At 38.9% G+C, this 21,627-nt stretch overlaps 1 protein-coding gene across 10 annotated transcripts in view; it reads left to right on the forward strand.

Annotated features, from left to right (window-relative positions):
- Positions 1–21,627, forward strand: part of DOK5 (docking protein 5) — a 45,515-nt gene that overhangs the window by 19,387 nt on the left and 4,501 nt on the right. For 5 of the 10 annotated variants that reach the window (XM_068700132.1, XM_068700126.1, XM_068700134.1 and 2 more), the window contains 5 exons: positions 4,428–4,535; positions 15,344–15,458; positions 15,538–15,678; positions 16,429–16,618; positions 17,925–18,060. In XM_068700132.1, coding sequence (XP_068556233.1) covers positions 4,428–4,535; positions 15,344–15,458; positions 15,538–15,678; positions 16,429–16,618; positions 17,925–18,060 — 690 coding nt within the window. Of the gene's footprint in view, positions 1–4,427; positions 4,536–15,343; positions 15,459–15,537; positions 15,679–16,428; positions 16,619–17,924; positions 18,061–21,627 lie in introns of those variants that run through there. The other 5 variants (XM_068700133.1, XM_068700129.1, XM_068700124.1 and 2 more) reach the window with 3 other exon arrangements.

A 21,627-nucleotide genomic window follows, 5' to 3' on the forward strand; every position in this document is an offset into this window, starting at 1 on the left:
TCAGCTGATCCTTGAAGCCACAAATAGAACTGATTTGATGTGACCTTGGACGTGCATGTTAGATCTCCTATATGGTTTCAGATGATCCACTTCATAAACAGTCACATTATTTCCCTTGCATTTTGTGTTATTGTCCGCTCAATGGGATGTTGGAAGCTGAAATTGTCAGAAGAGGCCATAGGAAGGAGATGCCAATTTTGGCTGCTTGAATGAAAATTCAGGTTTGGCTTTTCAGAAGATATAGGGAGGGCTGTGGAAGTTCTTGGTGTTATGCAAATGACAGCTGTTGCTGTTCCCTCTCAGCACAGCAGATCCTGATTTGCTGTTTGGATTATGTAATCACTGTCAGCCCAAGTGTTTGGGATGGAAGTAATTGCAGCAGTATTTTCAACTAATTCCTATTCATGTAGTAGTAGTGGGAATGTTGATTTTGAGGGATAAGTGAGCTAAGTATTCATGGCTGAATAGGCACCTGAGAGGATTTGGGGCTGGTTCTTGTTGTTGCTGTCAAAACAACTCTAGCGACCTAAACAGTTCATGTGCTGTTGTCAACCTGAAGAAATACTGACAAGTCTCAGACACTTACTTGATCATGATGGCATCAAGGACCTAATTACTTGCTTTGTATATGCTCATAACAGGACCTATGATTAGCTCTCTGTCTTGGGCACATCATCAGCTCTTCTGTGCATTGACTGCATTGAAAGGCTTTCAGTGCTTCTAGGCAAATGCTGCTGGATTTGTTATTTCTAGAGTTTTAGGATATCATGAAGTTTATGCTCAGTTAAGATTGGTGCTGGCTGTTTACCTGCAAGGTATTCATGTCATGGGGCCATATAAATGATACAGTGATAATATAGGTTGTTGATGGCAATTATCTCAGCATCTTCAAAAATGAAATACTATGCAGGTTTTAAGTGAATGGATGCATCTTCTTTTTGAATTTGTTCATATAAGCTCAGCAGGCAAGAGTTAATAATCAGATCACTTATATTAATGAAATACCAAAATATATATTCATAATTTATGCATTACCTCTAATAAAACCAAAATACTTTATACTACTTTTAGCTACTATTACAGTCCAGTATATAACTGCATTTGAGTGCTGCCTCTAAATGCTTTACCTTGCCTTAGTTTTACCCACAACATCAAATAACGGTATCTGTTTTGTTGCTGGAAATGCTGGAGAAAGATCTAGTGAGGGATGAATCACAATGAAGTCAGTGGTGCAAAGAAGGTCTAACAGAGGCTATTGATGTTTCTAGTAGTTCTCTGTATTGTTTTGGAGAATTGAAAACTCTTCTTGTGAGAGGTTTAAACATCTTTCTATGAATTTAACATCCTGGAACCCTATTTGTGCCACCAAATTGCACGGTCAGGTACTACGCAAACATACAATTAAACTTTTCAGTGTGGAAAGAGGCAGGTGTATGACATGAGTAATGACAATTCCTTAGACAAAGTGACTGGCTACATAAAATATATGGGAACTGAGGATTCATTGTTACAGCTTATCCCTTGAAAACTGTAAGCAAGCTTCCTGCTGGTGTTGAGCTAGCTATGTAAGCAATGCTTCATTCTTAGTAAGCATTTGTAGTGCAAGTATAACATTGGATAAGATGCAGTATCAATAGTATTAACTGGGCAATGGAGTCTTTCTAATTACGCAGGTGGTCTGTTAATGGCTCACCTAACTAATTACATTTCAGTACCTATGTGATTAATTCTGCTGCAAGCCACGTACGTCTTCACTCATCAACTACCCCATTCTTTGGGGAATAACTCTTGATGAGAATGCTGCTCTTAAATGCAAAAAGAAGCTGTTTATTTTCTGTGCAGTACAGTATGAATAGTAGAGGATAAATTCAGAGGGATGTGAGCCTCAGCCATCTTTCTGTACATAACTGCAGCTCATGTTAAGTGTTTTTTTTTTTCTAATCTAGTGCCAAAAAAGCAGCTTAACACCTTAACCTGGCAGTACAGAACACTATTACTCTGGCCTTGCTTTCCCCTAGAGATACCACAAGGGGAGAGACCTGATTCTTTGATACTGAAAGAAGACTAAGTTCAGAGAAGTAACCTTCATGACCTGATTTTCCTCCAGTTAGCATTATGAATGACGTTTATTCTTCATAGCTGTAATTATTTGGGTTGGGATGAGTTTGTCCTAAAGGCACTAGCATATTATATTATGACAGAGAACTGTTGTAATATGGGAGCAGAACCACAACTCAAAAACTCAGTATTTATATTGGAGGATGATTTGGCTTTTGCATCCTTGGAGGTGCTTACATGTAACAGTTGGTGTGATTTTTTTTTCCCTCCCAGCTGTGCCATGTTCCCAATCTAAATCCAAGAATTAGTCTGGGGTTAGTCGTTGTTGAACTACAGTAACAAATTCCAGTAGCGCCAATTTATAGCCACCAACCATGCTTGAGTGGAGTTGAGTGTTAGTAGTACTTATGTTTCCAGTGGCATTTGGAAAGGTGATAACTGTCCTGGTTTCGTACCTGACCAAAGGCAGAACAAAGCTCTATTTCTGTGTTTTTGCAGAAGATTGTTCTCATTTGGTGTCTAATTCCATGTGCTGCTGAGCTCTATGTTGGAGCCACAGCTTTGAGATGTTTACTGCCCCAAAGAGGCAATACTGAGTGCAAATTGTCTGAGTAGGACATCATCACGTTATAGTTCTTATCCTCATGTTTGTATAGTGACTAATTACTAAAGCACTCTGTTCACTAATTGCTAAACTTAAAAATTGTAGGATTTTGGAAAGCAAAAGGTGGGTCTTCAAACTTTTGGATGACTTTGGGGGAGGGAGGGTAGGAAAGCCTTTATTGTCAGATGTGCTGAGATTATCTGGGCATGACAAACAAGATTTTCTCAGAAGGTAAATTTAGAAAAGTATCTTCCAGTAGAAGTGGGTACGTATCTGAATTTTTGGTAGTAAGCTCTCATTTTGGTCAGTGTCTAGTAATTCTTGAATAATTCAATTCAAACCCTTGCATTAAACAGGACATGTTGACTGGCCAATAATCTGGAAAACTGGAAGAAAATCTTGATAGGTTCAGCTGGTGCCTGGCATCAGAGCAGCCTGTCCATATGCTAAATATTTCTGCAGCCAAGTGGGCAAGGAGTATGAGTGTCCACATGCAAGGCAGAATAACAAAGCTGGAGGGAATAATATGGTTCCCTGAACAGCTTTATAGAAACAGCTAAAAGCCAGTGAAAGAAGCACAACTGGTCAACTAGCAATCATTTTCATGCACAGCTACTTAGTTATAGGTACTTTTCATGGACATAATTGTTTTGTGCTGAATGCATTAGTTAGAAACCCATCAAAGGATTAAAGGATGGAGTTGCCTTGTCTGCTAGTTGCCTGTTGGGTACTGGTGTAGTTGGAGGCAGTGAGATGTTTTGATGGATCTCATCACTGAGCAGTCCATTTGTGCTAGCCTGGAGCTCTGCCAGAGCTGTGCACTACTTGATAATGGCTGATCAATTTTTTTGTTTGAAATCACACTAATTTTAGTGGCAGTTTTGTTTTATTTCTAACTTACCAGGTGTTACTTTTGAATTACTGATTAAATGTAGGCTGTGAACAGTTGGCAAGGTTCAAATTTCTTTTTTTTTTTTTTTTTTCCTCCGTGCAGACAGTATGCTATCTAAGTTTTGAATGTAAAAGGATGACAGAAAGTGCAGCACGGTTAAGGACTAGGTGGGAAGATTGAAAGAAATGGGGGCAGAAGTTTGAGAAATGAATTGGCGTAATGCTCCAGGTGCAGAAAACTTTTTTTTTTTTTTAATCTCTGCACAGGCAGAATCTGTCCCGAGTGACTTGAATTTAAATAGCTGAACCTTGAAAACAAAATGCCACTTCCAAAATTCTTGGTTCTACAGTTAAATGTTCTGTCATCTTCATTAGCCAGTAATTTGGTTCTTTCTCCCTGTGTAACCACCCTTACTCTTTTATGTACTGTATACACATATAGCTTTATCTGTTGCACTGATCTGATGGAAGGTGCACTCCTACCTGTGTGCTTGAGCTTTCCTCACATCTGTCTTAAGCATAGAAGACCTCAACCAGTAACAAATTAACATAGAAATGTGTTGAAAAAAACTTTATTTTGAAAATATGCTTCCTATATAGCCCTGCATATTATAAGCCTGATGATTACAGCTTGCTCTTGTTAGCACCTTTCAAGCAAGCATCCATTGTGTTAATAAGAATTTGTGATTGTATTGTAATTCAAAAGAAATATGATGTAACTGTCCATTAGCTTGATCTTACTTTTTGTCTAAACTACTGAAAGCCATTAATTTTAGCTCCAGAACAGCATCTGATTTATGAGTCTAACTTCTATGCAAATATTAGTGATATTCAAGTCATTGGAGATGCTAAGTTTACTCTCTTGTGTTTCTAGATTTACCAGAGATGCTGGTTAGTATTCAAAAAAGCTTCAAGCAAAGGGCCAAAGAGGCTGGAGAAATTCTCAGATGAACGAGCTGCTTATTTTAGATGCTATCACAAGGTAAGGCTTGATTATATGCTTGTTTCTCAGACTTGTTTTTGCATACAACCAGCAGTAAAATCTGAAGTTGTCACATATTAATTGGCCTTTTTTTTTTTTTTTTTTTTTTAAACAATCAAGGTTTTACTTTTTTTTTAATGATCAAGGTTCTAAACCTATTGGTACATGTATGTTCCTTCATTTGGTAAAGCAGAGGCAGACTAAGCATTCACTTTCCTGCTCTGTAGCAACCATCTTGCTAAGGTAATGGAAAATGACTATTTTTGGAGAAGATGACCTTTCCTCTCCTCATCTTGATCATTTCTCCTTTAAAATCACATCTGAAATACTTCAGAATGAGTACTATTCATAATTGCAGTAACAAACGTGCACAGTAACGTGAGTTCAAAAAAGCCACGTGCTTAGAGGTTCCCATTTTACTTGGATTTTGCATCTGTGCATTACACAGCTACAGAAATGATAGGTAACATGCAAATCTATATTATGCAGGCAGTGTACAATGATGTGAAAACCTTTGCTAAATTCACTGGTATTAAAAAGAATGCAGTTTTTCCCTCAAATCACTTCTCTGGTGTTCTGTGCACATTTCATATTCATCTGAGACTTTACATGTGTAATTCTTCTGGGCACAGAGATGAAAATGAGAAAGCCTTTAATTTATAATCATTGTTGGCAAAAGCTTAATATATTAGAAGATTAGGAATTATGTGCATAAATTGCTAGGAGTCAGCGAGCACAACTCAGCTTGAGGCTGATCTGCACTTATTCACTTTGACGTATGTTTAGGAGGAAATCTTGAGGGAATACTGAATCTGAACTCAGACTTGTCTGTCTACATGCCATGTAATTTGTAATTGATTGATCATAAAACCTGTGGCTATTTGTAGTAAGTCATGCCCAGAAATACTTCATTCAAATTTTTATTAAGGAACTTTCAAAAGTAATGAGAAGTGTATTTTTTCATTTGATGTGTGAGAGGATTGCATAGTGTGTGTATAAGATGATTTCCAGCTGTATGAAACATTGCATTTATATTAGTACAGTTCTGTCAATTATTGATGCAAATCTGTATTTCCTCTGTTGTATTAATGCAATATATCAGCAGCACTCACTGGCTTGAGGTTCAGATTAGGGAGTGGATATGAAATCCAAGAGGAGTCTAAATCAGGCTTTTTTTTTTTTTTTTTTTCTTTCAAGAAGATATGTAGGTGATCACTTATTTGTTACAGGTGTAAAGTAACAGCAGTTTCCTGCATCTGGACCAGTGGACCAAAGCACTGTGAAAGTCCCATTACCTTTTAGCTTAGCCTATAGTTAAGTCAGTGTTCAACTACTGCAGCTTCTATAGCTGGAGTTCTCTGGTAGTTTATTTAACAGGAATAAATAAGCAAACTCCATAGCCATTCCCTGGGAATTCATTGTTTATTTTAGTACCTGTAAAGTTTGTATGTATAGCTTTCAAAATCTGAATGTTCTGAAATTATACATAGTCAGACCTGTACTATTAATAGGTATTGTAGCAAACCCTAGTCTTGGCTGAAGGTTTGAGAAACGTTGTCAAAGCATAAGACATCTTTAAAATATCATGTTTTGCACCTAACCTCAGCCAAGTTCTTTTTATCAGAATTTAGCCCAATCTAGGGCTTGCTTTAGGATGAAGGCCAAAACCTAAATGTCTCAAGGGGAAGTAAGCAGAGAAACTTCTCTGTTGGAAGAGTAAAATGCACTTGAATGTATGTTGCTTGAATGCAATGTTTGCTCCCAGGAATATTGTTTCCAGATAGTGAATTAATAGATTACTTTGTAAGTCTCCTTTTTTGTGTGTCTGTGTGTGTGGGGGGATGGTGTCTTGGAGTCTGAGTCTTGTGCTGAAAATGCCTGAGATGATCAATCTCAGCTTATATATGTGTGTGTATAAAATATATACACACACATTTTGTTTTGGATTTGCCAAGCTAGATTGCCAGCTTCAGTCACTCTGAGCCCTTCTCCTAAGCTTCTGTCTGCTTCAGGTCCTGGGTATGTACACGTAGATCCAACAGCACGCAATGTGTTTCTGCCAGCCTCGTGTAGGAAATGGAGAGGTGTCTCTTCCCAGCACCATGTCAGCCTGTGGGTCGGGTGAGCTTGCTGGGAGCCCCTGGGGTGCAGACGGGCAGAAGAACTGGCAGCAAGGTGTTTGTTCCTGTGAGCTGATCTGGGAGTGATGCCATCAGTGTTTGCTCTCCACACTTAGTGCTCTTGGCAGGCTGTAAATGAAATGGTGCTAACCAAGCAGAGCTGTTCAAGTGTGATTGCTCAGGGTGGTGGGTTGGTCCTTCTGCAGAGTTGCTGTTTGTCAGTGGGGCTCTGCATTGTCCCCATTTTTTTTCCACTGTGATGGAAACTGAGGACGTCTAGTTCTAGAGTCATCAGCTATAAAAGTTGACAGGTCCTGGTTATTTTTAACAAACCTTACTTGAAGCTAATGAATATTAGTATTTTCTGGCTAAAATGTGTTAACTTACAAAGAGTACACATGGTTTAAAATGACTTTATCTTTTTAAAAAGCTTTGTAAATGTGTGGAATTTTTAAGGTGGTGAATGATGCAACTTCCAGCAGTTTTAAATATGAGGTGTTGGAAGAGGAGAACATGTCACTGCTACTCCGTGTTACACTGTAGTTGAACTAGGTCTTGTAAAAACAATATTTAATGATTAAAAATCAAACAAAAAATAATATGGCAGTCTTCAATTAACAATATTTCTCACCTGTTCCTGATGTATCATATTAATGGGACTTTGATGCTCATGACATCATCCAGGGGTCTAGAATAGTCCCTGCTATTGTCTTTATATACAGCTGGTCAGCAAGAGCAGCTGCTCTAATAGCTTGGTGTTGTGCAGAGCCTTTTGGTGACTATTTTAATTCTGTCACTTTTGGACAGAAGGTTGCTTCTCAGCATCTCTGACAAAATTAATCCTAAAAATGAGGAGCCCAGGCAGTCCTGTTAACACACCAAGTGTCTCTGTGTCAAAAGATGCTGCTAATGAATTTAAGGATGAATGTAGTTCAGCCTGATAGATGATGGTGTAAGAGGAAAACCTTACTAACAGATTACCAATATTTCAGAAATACAGTTGTTAACTTCCTACTTGGGTTCTAAAGTAGTTCTCAAATGCTGTTGAAAGCAGCATCAAATCTAGAAAACTGAGGAGCCCTTGCTCACCCCATCAGTCTCTGGAAGGGTTTAATCCATCATCAGACTGTAAAGGGTAGAAAACGAAAAATGATGAATGTAGCTAATATTTCAGTAGCACCTGCCTCTTTCACTGAAGTGTTAAATTGTTTCATTTCGTTGCTTTTTTTTTCTGTGATGAATTAAAGTGCAAATGTTACTTCAATTTATTAGTGGAAGGAGTCTGGGGCATTTGTTCTGGCACTATGGCAGTACCAGTCACTGACTCGGAGTAGGCACAGGCTGGGATGTACATCATCTTGTCAACTTTGAGTCGAGATTTCTCCCTCACCCATTTGAAGCCTGGGTCACAAGCTCAGCAGTGTTGCTGTCATACCAGGGGGTCTAGGTTGTTCATATCTAGAGACGTGATTTCTATGTCCTGCTCTGCAGCCCTGTGCTGGAGGCTTAATTTTGATGTCCTTGCCACTCTCATCTTGCTGATGTGATGCCATTTCTTCTCCCTGCCCTATGGCTGGTGCCTCCCTCAACTCACTTTCTTTGCATTGCTGTCATGGTTCTGTTGCCATACCAGTAGTCTGAGGACTCTTACCCATCTAGAGGGTTGATAACAATTAGCTACCTGGGTTTAGAGGTTTATTTTGGAACAAAGGAAATTCATTCATTACTTTAGGTCCAGTTGGTTTGGACATTCACCTCTTAAATTATTTTAACTTTTGCTTGTCAGGGTATATGCTTCCTTAGAAATCATGTATGTATGTAAGACATCTATTTTTATGTAAAACATTCCAGTCATTATAAGTTAAGCCCATCTATATCTGTCTCTCTTATTAAATGCGATCTAAAGTATCGAGACTTCTACTTAGTTGGCAAAGTCATTGTCCAGGGAACTTTGAAGCAACAAAAGAAATAATACCTTTTGTGTAATATTGACCTTTTTATACTTTCTAATGTCATTCTCTCTTTTTTTTTTTTTTTATTTTATCTTATTTTAACATGGAAAGGTTAAAGCGTATTAAAATACAGGTCATCTGAGAACAGTCATCTGTAGCTTAGGAAGTGAACTGGAAATTTGCATACACAAAGCAAATTGCCCACTTAATTCATTTTGGACCCACAAGGGAATGAAAATAATTAGGATCCAGGCAACAAAATCTGGGCAGAGAATTGCCTTTCAGGTAACTCTAGTTTTCATTTGGTAAATATAAACAGTCATCCACAAATTACCATATGCTTTAGCAAAATAATATTGGGGGTATGAAGAAATTCTTTCTCCAAGTGAGTTTGGATTTTGAAATGTGCCAGAAGAATCCTTAATATTCCAATACAGAACCAACTAATTGCATACTGCTGACAGGAATACACTGATTCCTCGAGGGGGTCTAAGTTTTAATCCGATTGTATTAATCTTGCCTTGAAACAGCAGAAGCAATTTAAACAGTCTTTCTGTCTAGTTATGGAATAATCCATTTGGAAAATTGAATTGTGTAATTTGTAATTGTTTTTCAGGCTTTCTAATGCAAAACTGTACCAGTAGCAAATTAAACGTTTAAAGTATGACCACTCTACTTATAACTGGCTGTTAAACATTTGTTTTAATGAATACTATCACTTATTACAAACAAAATGTCTGGTTTGAGGCTTTAAAAAAATTAAAGCCACTTGTCAGGGTATTTTGGTATCTTCACTGTAATGCCATGCAGCAAGGCTCAGCACAAGTCTGGGGGGCAGGTATGTGTTGGAGGGGATGACGAGGACAGAAAGCTGGTCACCAGCAGCCGTGGGTATTGTGTACAGCTCCCCTGCTCTGGTGAGTGAAGGAGCAGCTTCTGAGAGCGGTGGTAAAAACTGAATCCCTAGAGCTGGGAGTTATTTTTGGCTTCAGTTTCTTCAAAAAGGCAGCATTGGAATACAGTGGGGTATGGTGGGGTGTGTGCAATCCTGTACCTGAACAAGTGAAAATTAGCAGCTTTTCTAAACTAGAGATTTCCCCACTGAATAAATGGAGATACAGGCATGGCCATAGATTTTATATGTATATATAATCTCTCTATACAATTTTAGTATGTTATTTGTAAGTAGTAAGTTAGATGTGCACAGGCCTATCTTGCATCATAAACAGGGTTGGGCTGGAATTAGTGCAGTGGCATTTACCAGTAAATATTCCTTGGGGTGTCCCAGGAAGCATTCTGTCTGCAGCCCTCACCGAGTGAATTTCCAGCAAGCTGAGACAGAAGCATAAAGTCCTTAATTAAGATTAAAGCATGAGATACTTGCAAACCATTGAATGTGGCAGTTGTGTAGGCAATAAATATGATCCCTTGTGTTCTGTTCTGAAAGGCTACCCATATTTGAGAATTATGTCCTAATTCAAACAGTCATTTGAATTCACAGGGCTGCTAAGATCATTTTTAGTCAACTGTGTGTTTGGCATGTTTGAGAAGGTAACAGAAGAATTTTTACTTGAGTGTATCTGGTCAGGGTGAAGCTCTGTCTGTTAGTACTGTTGGCCAAGAAATGAATGATTAATCCCTGAGCCTGATTCAGGACTCTTACCACACAGCTCTGCAAGTATTTTAGTTTTTAATCTGATGAAATGTACTTCAGTTATATGGATTTTCATCTTAATGTAAAAGAGTCCTGACTGTAAAGAGGAGGGTGGAAGTATGTAAGGGAAGGTACTCTGCTTATTAATCTCAGACAAATAAAACAAATGTATTTAACTATGAAAACATTCTGTTGCAAGAGTCTATCAGGAGGAGAGTTATTTCAAAAATGCAAAAAATAAAACTTCAGCCTCGAATACTTGCAGGTGTTTGGTGTCTGTTTCTGACTCCTTTCCAAAAGCTCAGTGGAGGGGATGTTAGCAGCCTGCCACTTAGTGTGATTTTGGTGCATATGTGCCAGACAATTTGAACCATCTGTTGCATAAGTGTGAGCAACAGGGAGGCTATTTAGGCACCTGGGATAATGATGGCATTTTGCAGCACCTTGCTGGGTGGCACAGCAGGTCAAATAACAAGTGATCTTTAGACAAGCTCTCCCTTAGGAGCACAGGTGCGCTGTTGAGTCTTGGCAGCAGGAACAGCTTCTTGGCTGAAAATGGGTCTTACAAGAAGGGGCTGGTACCATATCAGAGTACCTCTGAAAGGTGAAGACAACTCCAGCAGCTCAGCCCCCAAAAGGAGGAGAGAGCAGCTGCTTACTGACTTTTTTTGCCAGCCATAAAAATCAGGTGCCACAGGGTTGTATCCAGGACCTAAAGCATTCATGAGCCGAACGACTGAATTTGTCTGGATGCTATCACTTGTGCCATAGCCTTCAGAAGGGTTTCCAGAGATCCAGGTTTGGTCCATCTGTTGTTCTTTGTGTGTACTAAGTCACGTACTGCAGAAAACCTTGGTCTGAAACCACCCGAGAAGAGACAAGACTATATGCATGTCACTGTAGATATTTGGAGCTGGGCAGAGGTCAGACTTGAGGGCTGCCTGTCCCGCATGCTTGAGTGAGATGTTTTGGTCTCAGCCTGTAAAGTTCTACAGAAACAAATGCAATCAGGAGGTTTTCAGATGTATGTGAAGACTTTCAGATTATATGGTGTGAAATGCCATTATGCAAGAACTCTGAAGCAGTCAGTGCAGAACAAAATAATCCCCAGGCTGCTGATTGTTGTAGCTAGCAGTTCTCCAAATATAAATACCCTTTCTCCCAGTTCATGGCTAAAACATGAGTTACAAATGATTTGATGATAAGTGAAATTAATGACACAACACTATTGATTTCAGTACATCTTCAAGATATCACTCAAGGGATGCAATCACCTGCAATTTTATTTGACTAGGCTGTGAGCCAGAGCTCTCAGGAGGAACATGTTTGTGGTACATGGCAGCAGTGCTTTTCAGTACAGTCACTCTGTGTTCACACAGTACATGAGGTGATTCCTGGAGGCACCAACTTACCACACCTGTCTGTAGTGTGTGGACTTACACTGGGTTGGTCTCCTTTGCCTCCTCACCTATCCCAGCACATAGTACTTGAAGGCAGGGACAAAGTGATGAGGAAGAGTCTTGAGTTAGAGCCTTGTAACAACATCGAAAAATTCCATATATAATTTAGCTGTTTTTCAGGCTATGGCTTCAGTCATGTCTCTGCAGCCTTTCTTCTTTCCCCAAACTCACACTCTGCAGGCCAGGGACAAGCCCCTCAGTCTGAGTTGGGCCTGCACTGACACCACAGTGGGCTCTCTGTTTCTATCCCCTGCCATCATGTTGACACAGGGACAGTTTTCCCTTAGAAAGATGAATAAACTGCTGGTTGATACCTCGGAAAAGCAAAATAGACCTCTGTGAATACTGTGAAGGCAATGTATAAGATAAGTAATGTCTCCAGTAATCTGCATTGTCTGCCTCATAACACAGCATGGTTAGAGGGAGTACAGAGCAAGTGTAGGAGAAGGCATAATCAAATGAAAATAAATTGGTGTTCAGAAGGATGAACTTTGGGATTTCAAGCATGAGCTGTGTCTTGGAAAATCTCTATTGGAATATATTACTCTGCCTTTGAGATTACTGTAGGAAAGTACTTATTTGTAACTACCTAGCCTGTCAGAGCATTTTATAAGAAGGCTAAAAATATGGCTATTCTCGACTCCAAAACAATGAGGCCATTATATTCGCAATTCTATATTTAGTCATTTCTAAAGGAAAATCCAGTTGGGTGTTATGCTATCTGGTCAAGACATCTGCCCTCATGCTTCTATTCACCTTGAGTTATGCATAACTCCTTAGTAGTCCCCTGAAGTGATTGTAGCATAAATTGACTTTCCTCACGCAGGGAGAGGAGAAATGGCTGCTGTTGTGGGCTATGGGGTGAAGGAGGAGCTGCTGTGTGATATGGTGAGGTTTTCTTGACTGGGAGAACTAAAGCAAAAGAAAAAATTTGGTTGCTAGGTATGGCTGTGGCTTCTGTTCTACTCCGTATGCTGAGATCTTATTGGAATGGCCAAATTGGAACAACCAGCAGCTGTTGATGTGAAGCCATAGACCAGAGGGCAGATGCAGGTATACGAGATACTGGCAGGAGAAAATCTCAGTCCTGGTGGTTGGGTTCAGAGATGTTCCAGTCCACAAGCCACAGCATGGGTATGATAAAGACATAAGCAGAGGTGCGCAAGGCCAGGAATCTTTGGGTATGTAGGTGTGAGCTGGAGATTGGGGTGGAGCCCTAGTAAAAGAAGCTGGGATCAGAAATGACGCTCCTTTAGTATCCACTGGCAGAAAATGCTCTAATCTTGTCCTTCTCGTGTTCCCAGCAGTGTTTTGAGCTGCTCTCATCTGGCCCAGAAGTGCATGACTCAGGCTGAAGATAGGGTCATTAGCGATACTGATTGGTTTGTTTGTCCTTTTCCAGTGCTGTGCAAGAGCCAGCAACATCCCACACAGCCCAGTGTGCTTTGCCTCCCTTGCCAGGCTGCCTGGGGCTGAGGGGCAACATGCCCTGCGTAGCCCCAGGAGCTGATGGGGAGCATGGGCAGTAGGAAACCAGCTGGTTCTTTTGAGCCTCCTAGCTGCCCAAAGAACTTCTGTTTTCTGAGACTGCAAAGCGAAGCAGTTTTCTGCTTCCCCTCTGGTATAAACCTTTCTTCAGCTCCCTGAGCCCCACAGCTGCATCCTTAGGATTCATCACACTAGAGACAATTACTGCAATATCCAGCAGTAGGAGTGTTAGGCAACTGATTTTTAAGAAATGAGCTTTCAATTAGGACAAATCCTAGGTAATTAAATGATTTGTTACCAAAATGTGTGGCCAAATTCTGTTTTTGCTAACTTTTGTGTTCATACGTACTTTGTCACTGGTACCAATTTAATTAGTGTGTCCACTTGCAGAAAATGTGAATGTGCTCAGTATAAATGTCAGAGTAGTTACTGTCCTGAATGAAAAAGACATTTTTTTTTCTCTTGTATTTGCATATTTTCTTGGCAAATGAGAAGGACTTGAGAGCTGAACCTGGCAGCTGGCAATTTGTGCTTGACCTGTCATGTGCCTGAGTATGATGGGAATAAGCTATGACAGATTTGTCATATTTAGCAATGAGTTTGTCAGTGTCTTGTTAGCACTGGAGGATGTACTTCCATCATAGGATTTCCTGGAAGAGTAAAAAATTCTCATGCGAAATTAAGTACAATCAAGAAGTTTTCAGTTTTGACACTTCTCAAAATTTTGAACTTCTCAAAATTTTGAGCCTGGAGGCTAGAAAAACCTGAATTCTAAATTTGGCAGCTATGGAGAAGGTTGGTGTGTTCCCTACAGAATGTTTCTTTCATTTGTTATTCCTTTTGCTACTGCACACAGAGTGAATTTGGGGACATCAGTGTGTTGCTTATTTTTATTTTGGGGATAGGTTGCTCGCTGACTGCCGTCCCTTCCATACACAGATTACATTTTCAGGTCTTTCTTCAAACTGTGATTTTTAACTGTCTGTACTCCTGTGCTGAAAGGAAAAAAGCAATAAATGGACTCTAAGGAGAAAGTGACTTTAGGATGAAGGGCCAGAGAGATGCAATGGGTGTGTTGGTTAACCCAAGGTCCTTTAGAGAAACAGTCTCTTTTGCTGGACTCTACAACACTGATATCTCTTTGCAGTTCCTGAATCTTCCACCTCAGGACTACTGAGACCAAAGTAATGAAGTTTTAAAGTTGCAGATTACAGCTTTGGGAATGTTTTTGTTAAATTCCTATTCTCTTCAGTCCTTAACATGTAAAAGAATCAGAAAAACATTTTCTAATAATGAATATTTAAATATAGCTTCCTGATTCTATGTTGGAGTATTAGCCTTCGTATTATAAAGAATTAAAATAATGAAGAATTTATCCTCAGTCAAACTTAGGAATGTTATTTATGGGGGTGAGCATGAAAACTGAATGTTAGAGAAATGTGAAGGAACTATAGTAGGTATTCGTTAAAGCTGTATACCCTCTCTCTCTATATATATGTGTCCATTTTTGTTGGAGTGAAAGATATTTTTCCAATCAGTTTTTGGCAACCAGTTAACAGAAATCTGTGTTGACAATTCTGTGAATTTATTTTGTGAATCTTTAAAGATAAAAAGCTTTCTAAATACTACAACTTTTTTTAGTGGACCATTCTAACGAATCATCAACTTCCCATCAAAAATAGTTCAGACAACAGCTTTTCACCAGTTTTGACCTCCATGATGAAAGCTGTCCTGGAATTGGATTTTCTTCTCCAAATGGGTGAATGTGTTAGATTTTTGTCATGAATTCTTTTTTTCTTTTGTTACAACTGATTGGTCTTTCTCATGTCTTACTTGATTCTACCTGCCTCTTGGCTTAAATTCTTTTTAGGTTGGATTGCACTGAAGCTTACATGCAGATAGGGAAGGACTCAAGAATATGGCTGCTTCAGTATCCAGGGTCTTCAAGTTGATTGCCTGAGGTGATTCATATCAAGGATACATTTTTTTAACAGCAATCGTAGGCATGTTCATGCTCTGTCTCTTTCTCCATCTTATGCAACTTGGTTTAATTCTTTATTTCAGCTTTTCCAGTCAATAATGGATATATATATTTTAAGGTCTCCATAAATGTCCAAATTGTGTTTATTTTCAGGTCACAGAGCTCAATAATGTGAAGAATATTTCACGAATGCCAAAAAGCACAAAGAAACATGCTGTTGGGATTTATTTTAATGATGACACCTCCAAAACCTTTGCTTGTGAGTCAGGTGGGTAAAACGGCAATGCACATGAGAAAACGTAAGAGCATTAATTGTGAAATCATAAATGTATTATACCTACACACAGATTTTCTGGGCATTTATACAGAACTTGAGGCAGATGAGTGGTGCAAGGTACTGCAGATGGAGTGTCTTGGAACACGGATTAATGACATTAGTCTTGGAGAGCCTGACTTGCTGGCATCAGGAGTGGAGAGGGAGCAGAGTGGTAGGTACATAAAATATAAAATACTGACCTTTTAAATCTTTAATTGCATTATTTTTAAGTCTTTTGGATTGTGCATGTGAACATTCAAAATAAATTGGTACCAAAAATTGTTTTTCCTAACTATTCCTGTTTATATATATATATATATATATATTTATTACTGCCAGAGATAATGAGCGTGGTAATTAAGTGCTGCAATTCAGGGTTTTAGAATTATTTTGGAATAACTCTTTTATTTCTGAAACAAGTTAGCTGATTTTGGAGATGGAGACTGTCTTTTTGTTGTGTTTCCTTGTATCATGTCTGTACAACACTTTCAGTCTCTGACTGAGGCCATTTATCAACTTTGTAAAGCAAATAATAAATAATAATAATAATTGCATGCAGAAGCTGAGCCCATGGCTACTTCACTTTCCTGTGCAAATTAACTAATTATATGCGCAAAAGCATTTGCAATATATTTATTCATGTACACAGTTATATTGTTTGCAAATATCAACATCATGATGGTGCAGTTCTTTTGTATCTCAACACATGACCAAATGTTTGATGCCCTTGAAGTGTAGCATTCTAACTGCTCCAAACGTAGAGTTTATTGAGTTATTGGAAGGAATTGAGTCTTTGTTTTTGAAATAATTGTTCAAAGTGGAAATAAAATCTTGTAATAGAGGTGGAAAGTAGGAAATTCCTTTAATGACTTGCACAGTTAATGGGCAGGGATTTTAGACTAACCTTTTGTTTTTCTCCCAGAGAGATTCAATGTGTATTTGATGCCATCCCCTAATTTAGATGTGCATGGGGAATGTACCTTGCAGATAACATTTGAGAATATCTGTCTTTGGGACATCCAGAATCCCAGACTAAAACTCATCTCTTGGCCATTAAGTGCCCTCCGACGCTACGGGCGGGACCCATCTTGGTTCACGTTTGAAGCAGGGAGGTAGGTGTGTGTTTGCTGTAGTGTGTTCCTTTCCTTGGTGGTGCTCTGGACAGCTTCTGAAGGCTGTCGAAGGATGTGGGAGCTTATCTTCAGACAGAGGGCTGGTTGTGTACCTTCTGTTAAAATAAAGGTTTTGATACTAATATTTAAAACAAAAATAGCTCTTAAATCCAGGTTGCACCTTGAATGGAAGAAATGGCTCAACAAAGGAGGTGCCTGACGATGGGGTGGGAGAGCTGTGCTATCCCAGAGGATGCCAGGTGGAGGCTGACAGCACTGTATATTATGTATAGGCTTGTTCTTAAATCAAGAGTTGTATATGAGACAGTGGATTGGATAGACATGTTTGTGAAGAAAAGGTGAACATCATTCCAAAATTTGTACAACATGGGCCTTTGGGCATGGAGTTACAGATTTTAAGCAGTTCTGTGCAAAGATAAGCATTTGAAGGGTAGACTAGTGTTTCCAAGTCATTTCCCAGAAGCAAAATAAAGTAATGGAGAAGGGATTCCTGTTTTCTATCTATTTGACAAATGGGTTTATAAGAAATTTGAATGCAGTTCCTTGTTTTAGAGATGCTGTTTTCTGTTGCTTCCTGCAGCTTATGTTTAATGAGCTGAAGTCTTTGTGTGGCTGAAGTTGGAGCATTGGTTCATTGAACTAAACTACCAAATTCTTTCAAAGGGTTATGGTTGCATTATTTTAAATAAGCAAATTAAAGAATTGTAATAGTAAAAGAGAATCTCATCCTACAATTAACTTATCTGGAGAGAGAAAAGGCATTCAAATGCTTATACTCTGTATTGCTGCAGAACTTTGTTCTCTCAGGAAAAAGGATATGATGTTTTTAAGTCATTGATCATGCATTAGTCATTGCAAGACAATGCAATTGGGATGCTAAGGATAATGTATCTAGGGTTTCAAGTGGAAGACAAAACTGCAAAACTCATTACAGGCAATATTGAAAGTCTGAAAGGGAAAGAAGGCAAATTAATCCCACCTTTTAGTCTAAAATTTATAAACCTGGGTGTTGTGCATGAACTCTCTAGAGGCTAAGCACTTTTGAGAAATTAGTGATACTCACCTGGGTCTGTGTTTGAGAAGAGTAATACCAGTATGGATTAAAACAGTGAGGTTGGACTAGGGCTGTTAAAGCCCGTATAGATAACTTTGTTCCATATTTCAACAACCTTTTGCTTTCCTACCGCTTGTGCAATAACGCTTCTAGAGCAGCAAGGTAAAGTTGAGATCACCGTGAGCAAGTGAAAATCTCACATTTGGATCCCGTCTGTTCTTGCTTTGGCAGAATGTGTGACACAGGAGAAGGACTATTCATCTTTCAGACACGAGATGGGGAAGCAATCTATCAGAAGGTTCACTCGGCTGCTCTGGCCATAGCAGAACAACATGAGCGCCTGTTACAGAGCGTGAAAAATTCAATGGTATGGCTGCTCACCATGCTTGTTATTCTGCACTGGGCACCAGTGAATGGTGTTTCTTCACTGTGACTTTGTCTTTTGATTCACAGATAGCAAACAGTCTGATTATTATTCTTAATAAGTTATCTCGATTATTATGTTTAGGCCAGTATATATAACTGGGATTGCTTTTCAAGAATCTGAACAATAGGGGAACTTAGTCCATGATTTTTGCATTTGGAAAACTGTAAATAAGTGTGACTTAGTTCAGAGATGATAAGCTCCTGTCAGCATAGTCGGCATTCTCGCTATATTCTTTTAATTAATCACCATCATGAGTTTGTTGTTTGGAAACATTTATCATCAATCTATTTGCAAAATGTTATGGCTCATGCTCAGTTTTTCATTTGTTAATTATGTCTACACTTGAAGGATGATTTGGATAGAGTCATATGGTTCAGATTAAACTGTGGGGGAGGACTAGACGTGTTTGTCTGATCCCTCAGTGGATGTCTGTTTTCCGCAAATGCTTTTTGTGTCTAAAACTCATTTTATGACACTCATTACTGCTAGGAGATGTAGGAGTGTAAGATGCAAGCTAACATACGGACTGAGAACTGAGATGGTGTGGGATCTCCAAAAACATTCCATTGAAGAATAGCAGTTTTATGGCACTTGCATCTAACATGTTTCCAGATATTACCATTTCATTTTTTTGTTTTCTCATGAAACCTGTAAAATGAAAAGGGATCTTTTGTAAGTGACATATCACAATTGGTCTCTGCGTGACAGGGCTCACAGGTTGACTCTAACAACAAAATTAGTATCCTGAAGATAAGACTTTCTGGAATGTATAAAATACCCAGAATGGAAAACTGTGCAAGAGCCTGGCCATAAACAACATCTCTATTCCAGGCAGTAGTAATAGATTTATGTAATCTGCAATAAGAATTATGTCTTTCCATTTTTATGAACAAAACCACATCCATGTCTAATCCTTTTAGTGATTCTACTAATATCTTGGTTTCAGGGGTAAGTTGTAATGATGAGTTATCTCAGTATTAACCAGATGACTCAGTGGAGATAAAGCAGAAAATGTCATTACAACTTGTGGAACTTGTAAGTTTTTCAACCCTTCCAGGCTTACTAGGAAGAAGCTTGACACATTCCTTTCTTTCAGTTAAAAATGTTAAAGCTAGTAGGTGATCTGCAGCCAGCATTGCTGGTATTTTTCCCTTTCCTGGTGAAGTATCATCTAACACCATTTTTGCTATCTTTGACTTTTGTTCAAAACAAAGAATTTTCTACTTCCAGTTAGAGAAGGCAAATTCTATTCAAGACTATCTAAAATTATCTAATGTGAGACAGATAAGTAGATGATGAGCACTCGTTAGTAATTAATTTAAGCAGATTAAAATTGACCTAGCCTAGGTCAGGCTAGCTAGCAAACATTTGTAGCACACCAGCAGCAGTACAACCTGTTGAGAGTACAACTTCAGTTCCAAAGAAGAGAGAAATTAATTAATTGTAGCCTCCTGAAATGAATGGGCTTTTGGGCAATTTCATATATGGTGGTTTTACATTTGTGTAATAGCATCTTTAATATGTGGTGTCTGATGCTGTGCTGTAAAAATTTCCAATATACAAGTGCCAATACAGTCAACAGATGCACAGTTTCAATAGAGAGCAGCTGTACAACCTCGAAAAGCTTTTTCATGAATATTGTGTCCAACCCCCACCCCTCTAAATCTAGTTTTATATACACTAGAGCGCTAAATGGGGAATAAGAACATATTCCTGTCGAACTGGAAGTCTTGTAATTTAGTAGCTGAATATAATTGTTTCAGATGAGTCTATATGCCCCTGAACATGAGTTTCCCAAGTCTGTCATAGAAGTGTCTGATTCCAAAATGCTCAGCAAGACTTAGTCCATTCTCTTGGTTTCAAGGATACTCAGATTTACAGCTTTGGACAGAGGACCATTATATCAGTGTACAAATCAGCTAGCTACTTTTGCAATTTACAAAATACTTTGTAAAGGTCATCTTCATCATTCAAATTGATTTAGTTCCCCTGTATTTTAATTCTGATTGAAAACATCAAAAAGGCGTTTATTTTAGATATTTGCACTTCATGCTCAGCTGTCTGAGCTGTCTTACATTGTTTTTATCTCTAAGAATTATTAACCCCGTGTGAAATTTTGTATCAGTGAAGCTTGAGCTACTGTTTACTGAAAGGGTAAATAAAAGTAAAAAGTAGAAGACTGGTGGTGAGAAATTAAGTCTTCACTGAGCATCTTCTGTTTTAAGCTGAAATCCTGGCCTCTGCTACCACTGATGTGATCATCTGAGATGGAGGTGAAGATTGTATTAAGCTACCTGAGGGCTTCTGGAGCCTGTGCAAGAAATGGGAGTTGAATGTCCCATGCTGATAGAGCAAATAAAGCTGCCAAGTACTGTTGAGAGCGTGGGCTATAATGTGTCTGTCACCTCCCTAGCAGTCACTTGCTTTATAGTTCAGTTTGTGACTATAACCGACTCTGGCTGCTGAAACGCACGTGGAAAATTGATGTGATAGGGGTTCCTCAGCTGAGAGCCTCGGCCTGACACTTTCTATTCATGTGCTGTGGCTTTCTGGTGAGGTCTGAGCATATGCTGACTGGAGTCTGACACACGTTCACAAGTGGGTGTTATTTATTTTCCTTTTCAGCAAATTCAGAGATCTCCCTTTTCTCTTTTAAAGGCAAAAAAGAGCTGGCTCTGCTTAGCGATGCATGAAGCCGTTCTGGTCAGTGGTAACTCACCTCGCCCAACTGTTCCTTTCCCTTCGCTTTTGCACTGCCAGACAATAAAATGAAAATATCTATTCAAATTGTAGACATATTGTCATGAATATTTGGTTGCCATGAAAACTGACAGGAGTAGTGCTGTGACTTGACTACTGTCATCTCTGCCTGGTCGCGGTTTAGGTTGCTTTAGAAAAAGACATTACAGCCTGACATCTCGCTAAGAAGTAATAACAGTGAACCTCTCCGTTTTGGCAGCTAAAGCTCAGCGCTTCAGAGAAAGATATTATCAGCCAGTTTACTGGCAGCTTTGGCTGACTCTTCTTCCCCTCTCTACAACCGAGGAGTGTGCTCTGTGCTAGATCCATCTGATGTACGAGTACGTCAGTCTTGGCTAGGGCCTGCTATCCTCTCTGACCATTTCCAGAGAGATTGATAATTAGGAGTGGAAAAGGTGCTCATTAACTTCTGGAGTGAAAGAATACTGACTAATAGCGTAAGACAGTAAAAGAAAGCCACTCAAAACAACAGCGATGCGTTAGTGCCCTTTAATTTCTGAAGCTGTTTATTTTAATTACTGTTGAGTATTAATAGTATTAATAAATTTACTTCATTAGGAAGAAAATCACCTCAAAAACATAGCAACGCTCTCCATGTGGGTGTCCCAAGATGAAGGTTTACATAGTGCACATTGCTTAAAAACAACATGCTCTGCAAAGTCTTTGAGAATTGTGTATTCCATCTTGAGAGAAAAAACTTTTTTCTTGCTCTTTCTTTAATTCCTTTTTCTTTTTTTTTTTTCCTTT

The sequence above is a fragment of the Anas acuta genome, chromosome 16 (assembly GCF_963932015.1).
Source record: "Anas acuta chromosome 16, bAnaAcu1.1, whole genome shotgun sequence".
In the NCBI taxonomy this organism is placed as follows: Eukaryota; Metazoa; Chordata; class Aves; order Anseriformes; family Anatidae; genus Anas; species Anas acuta.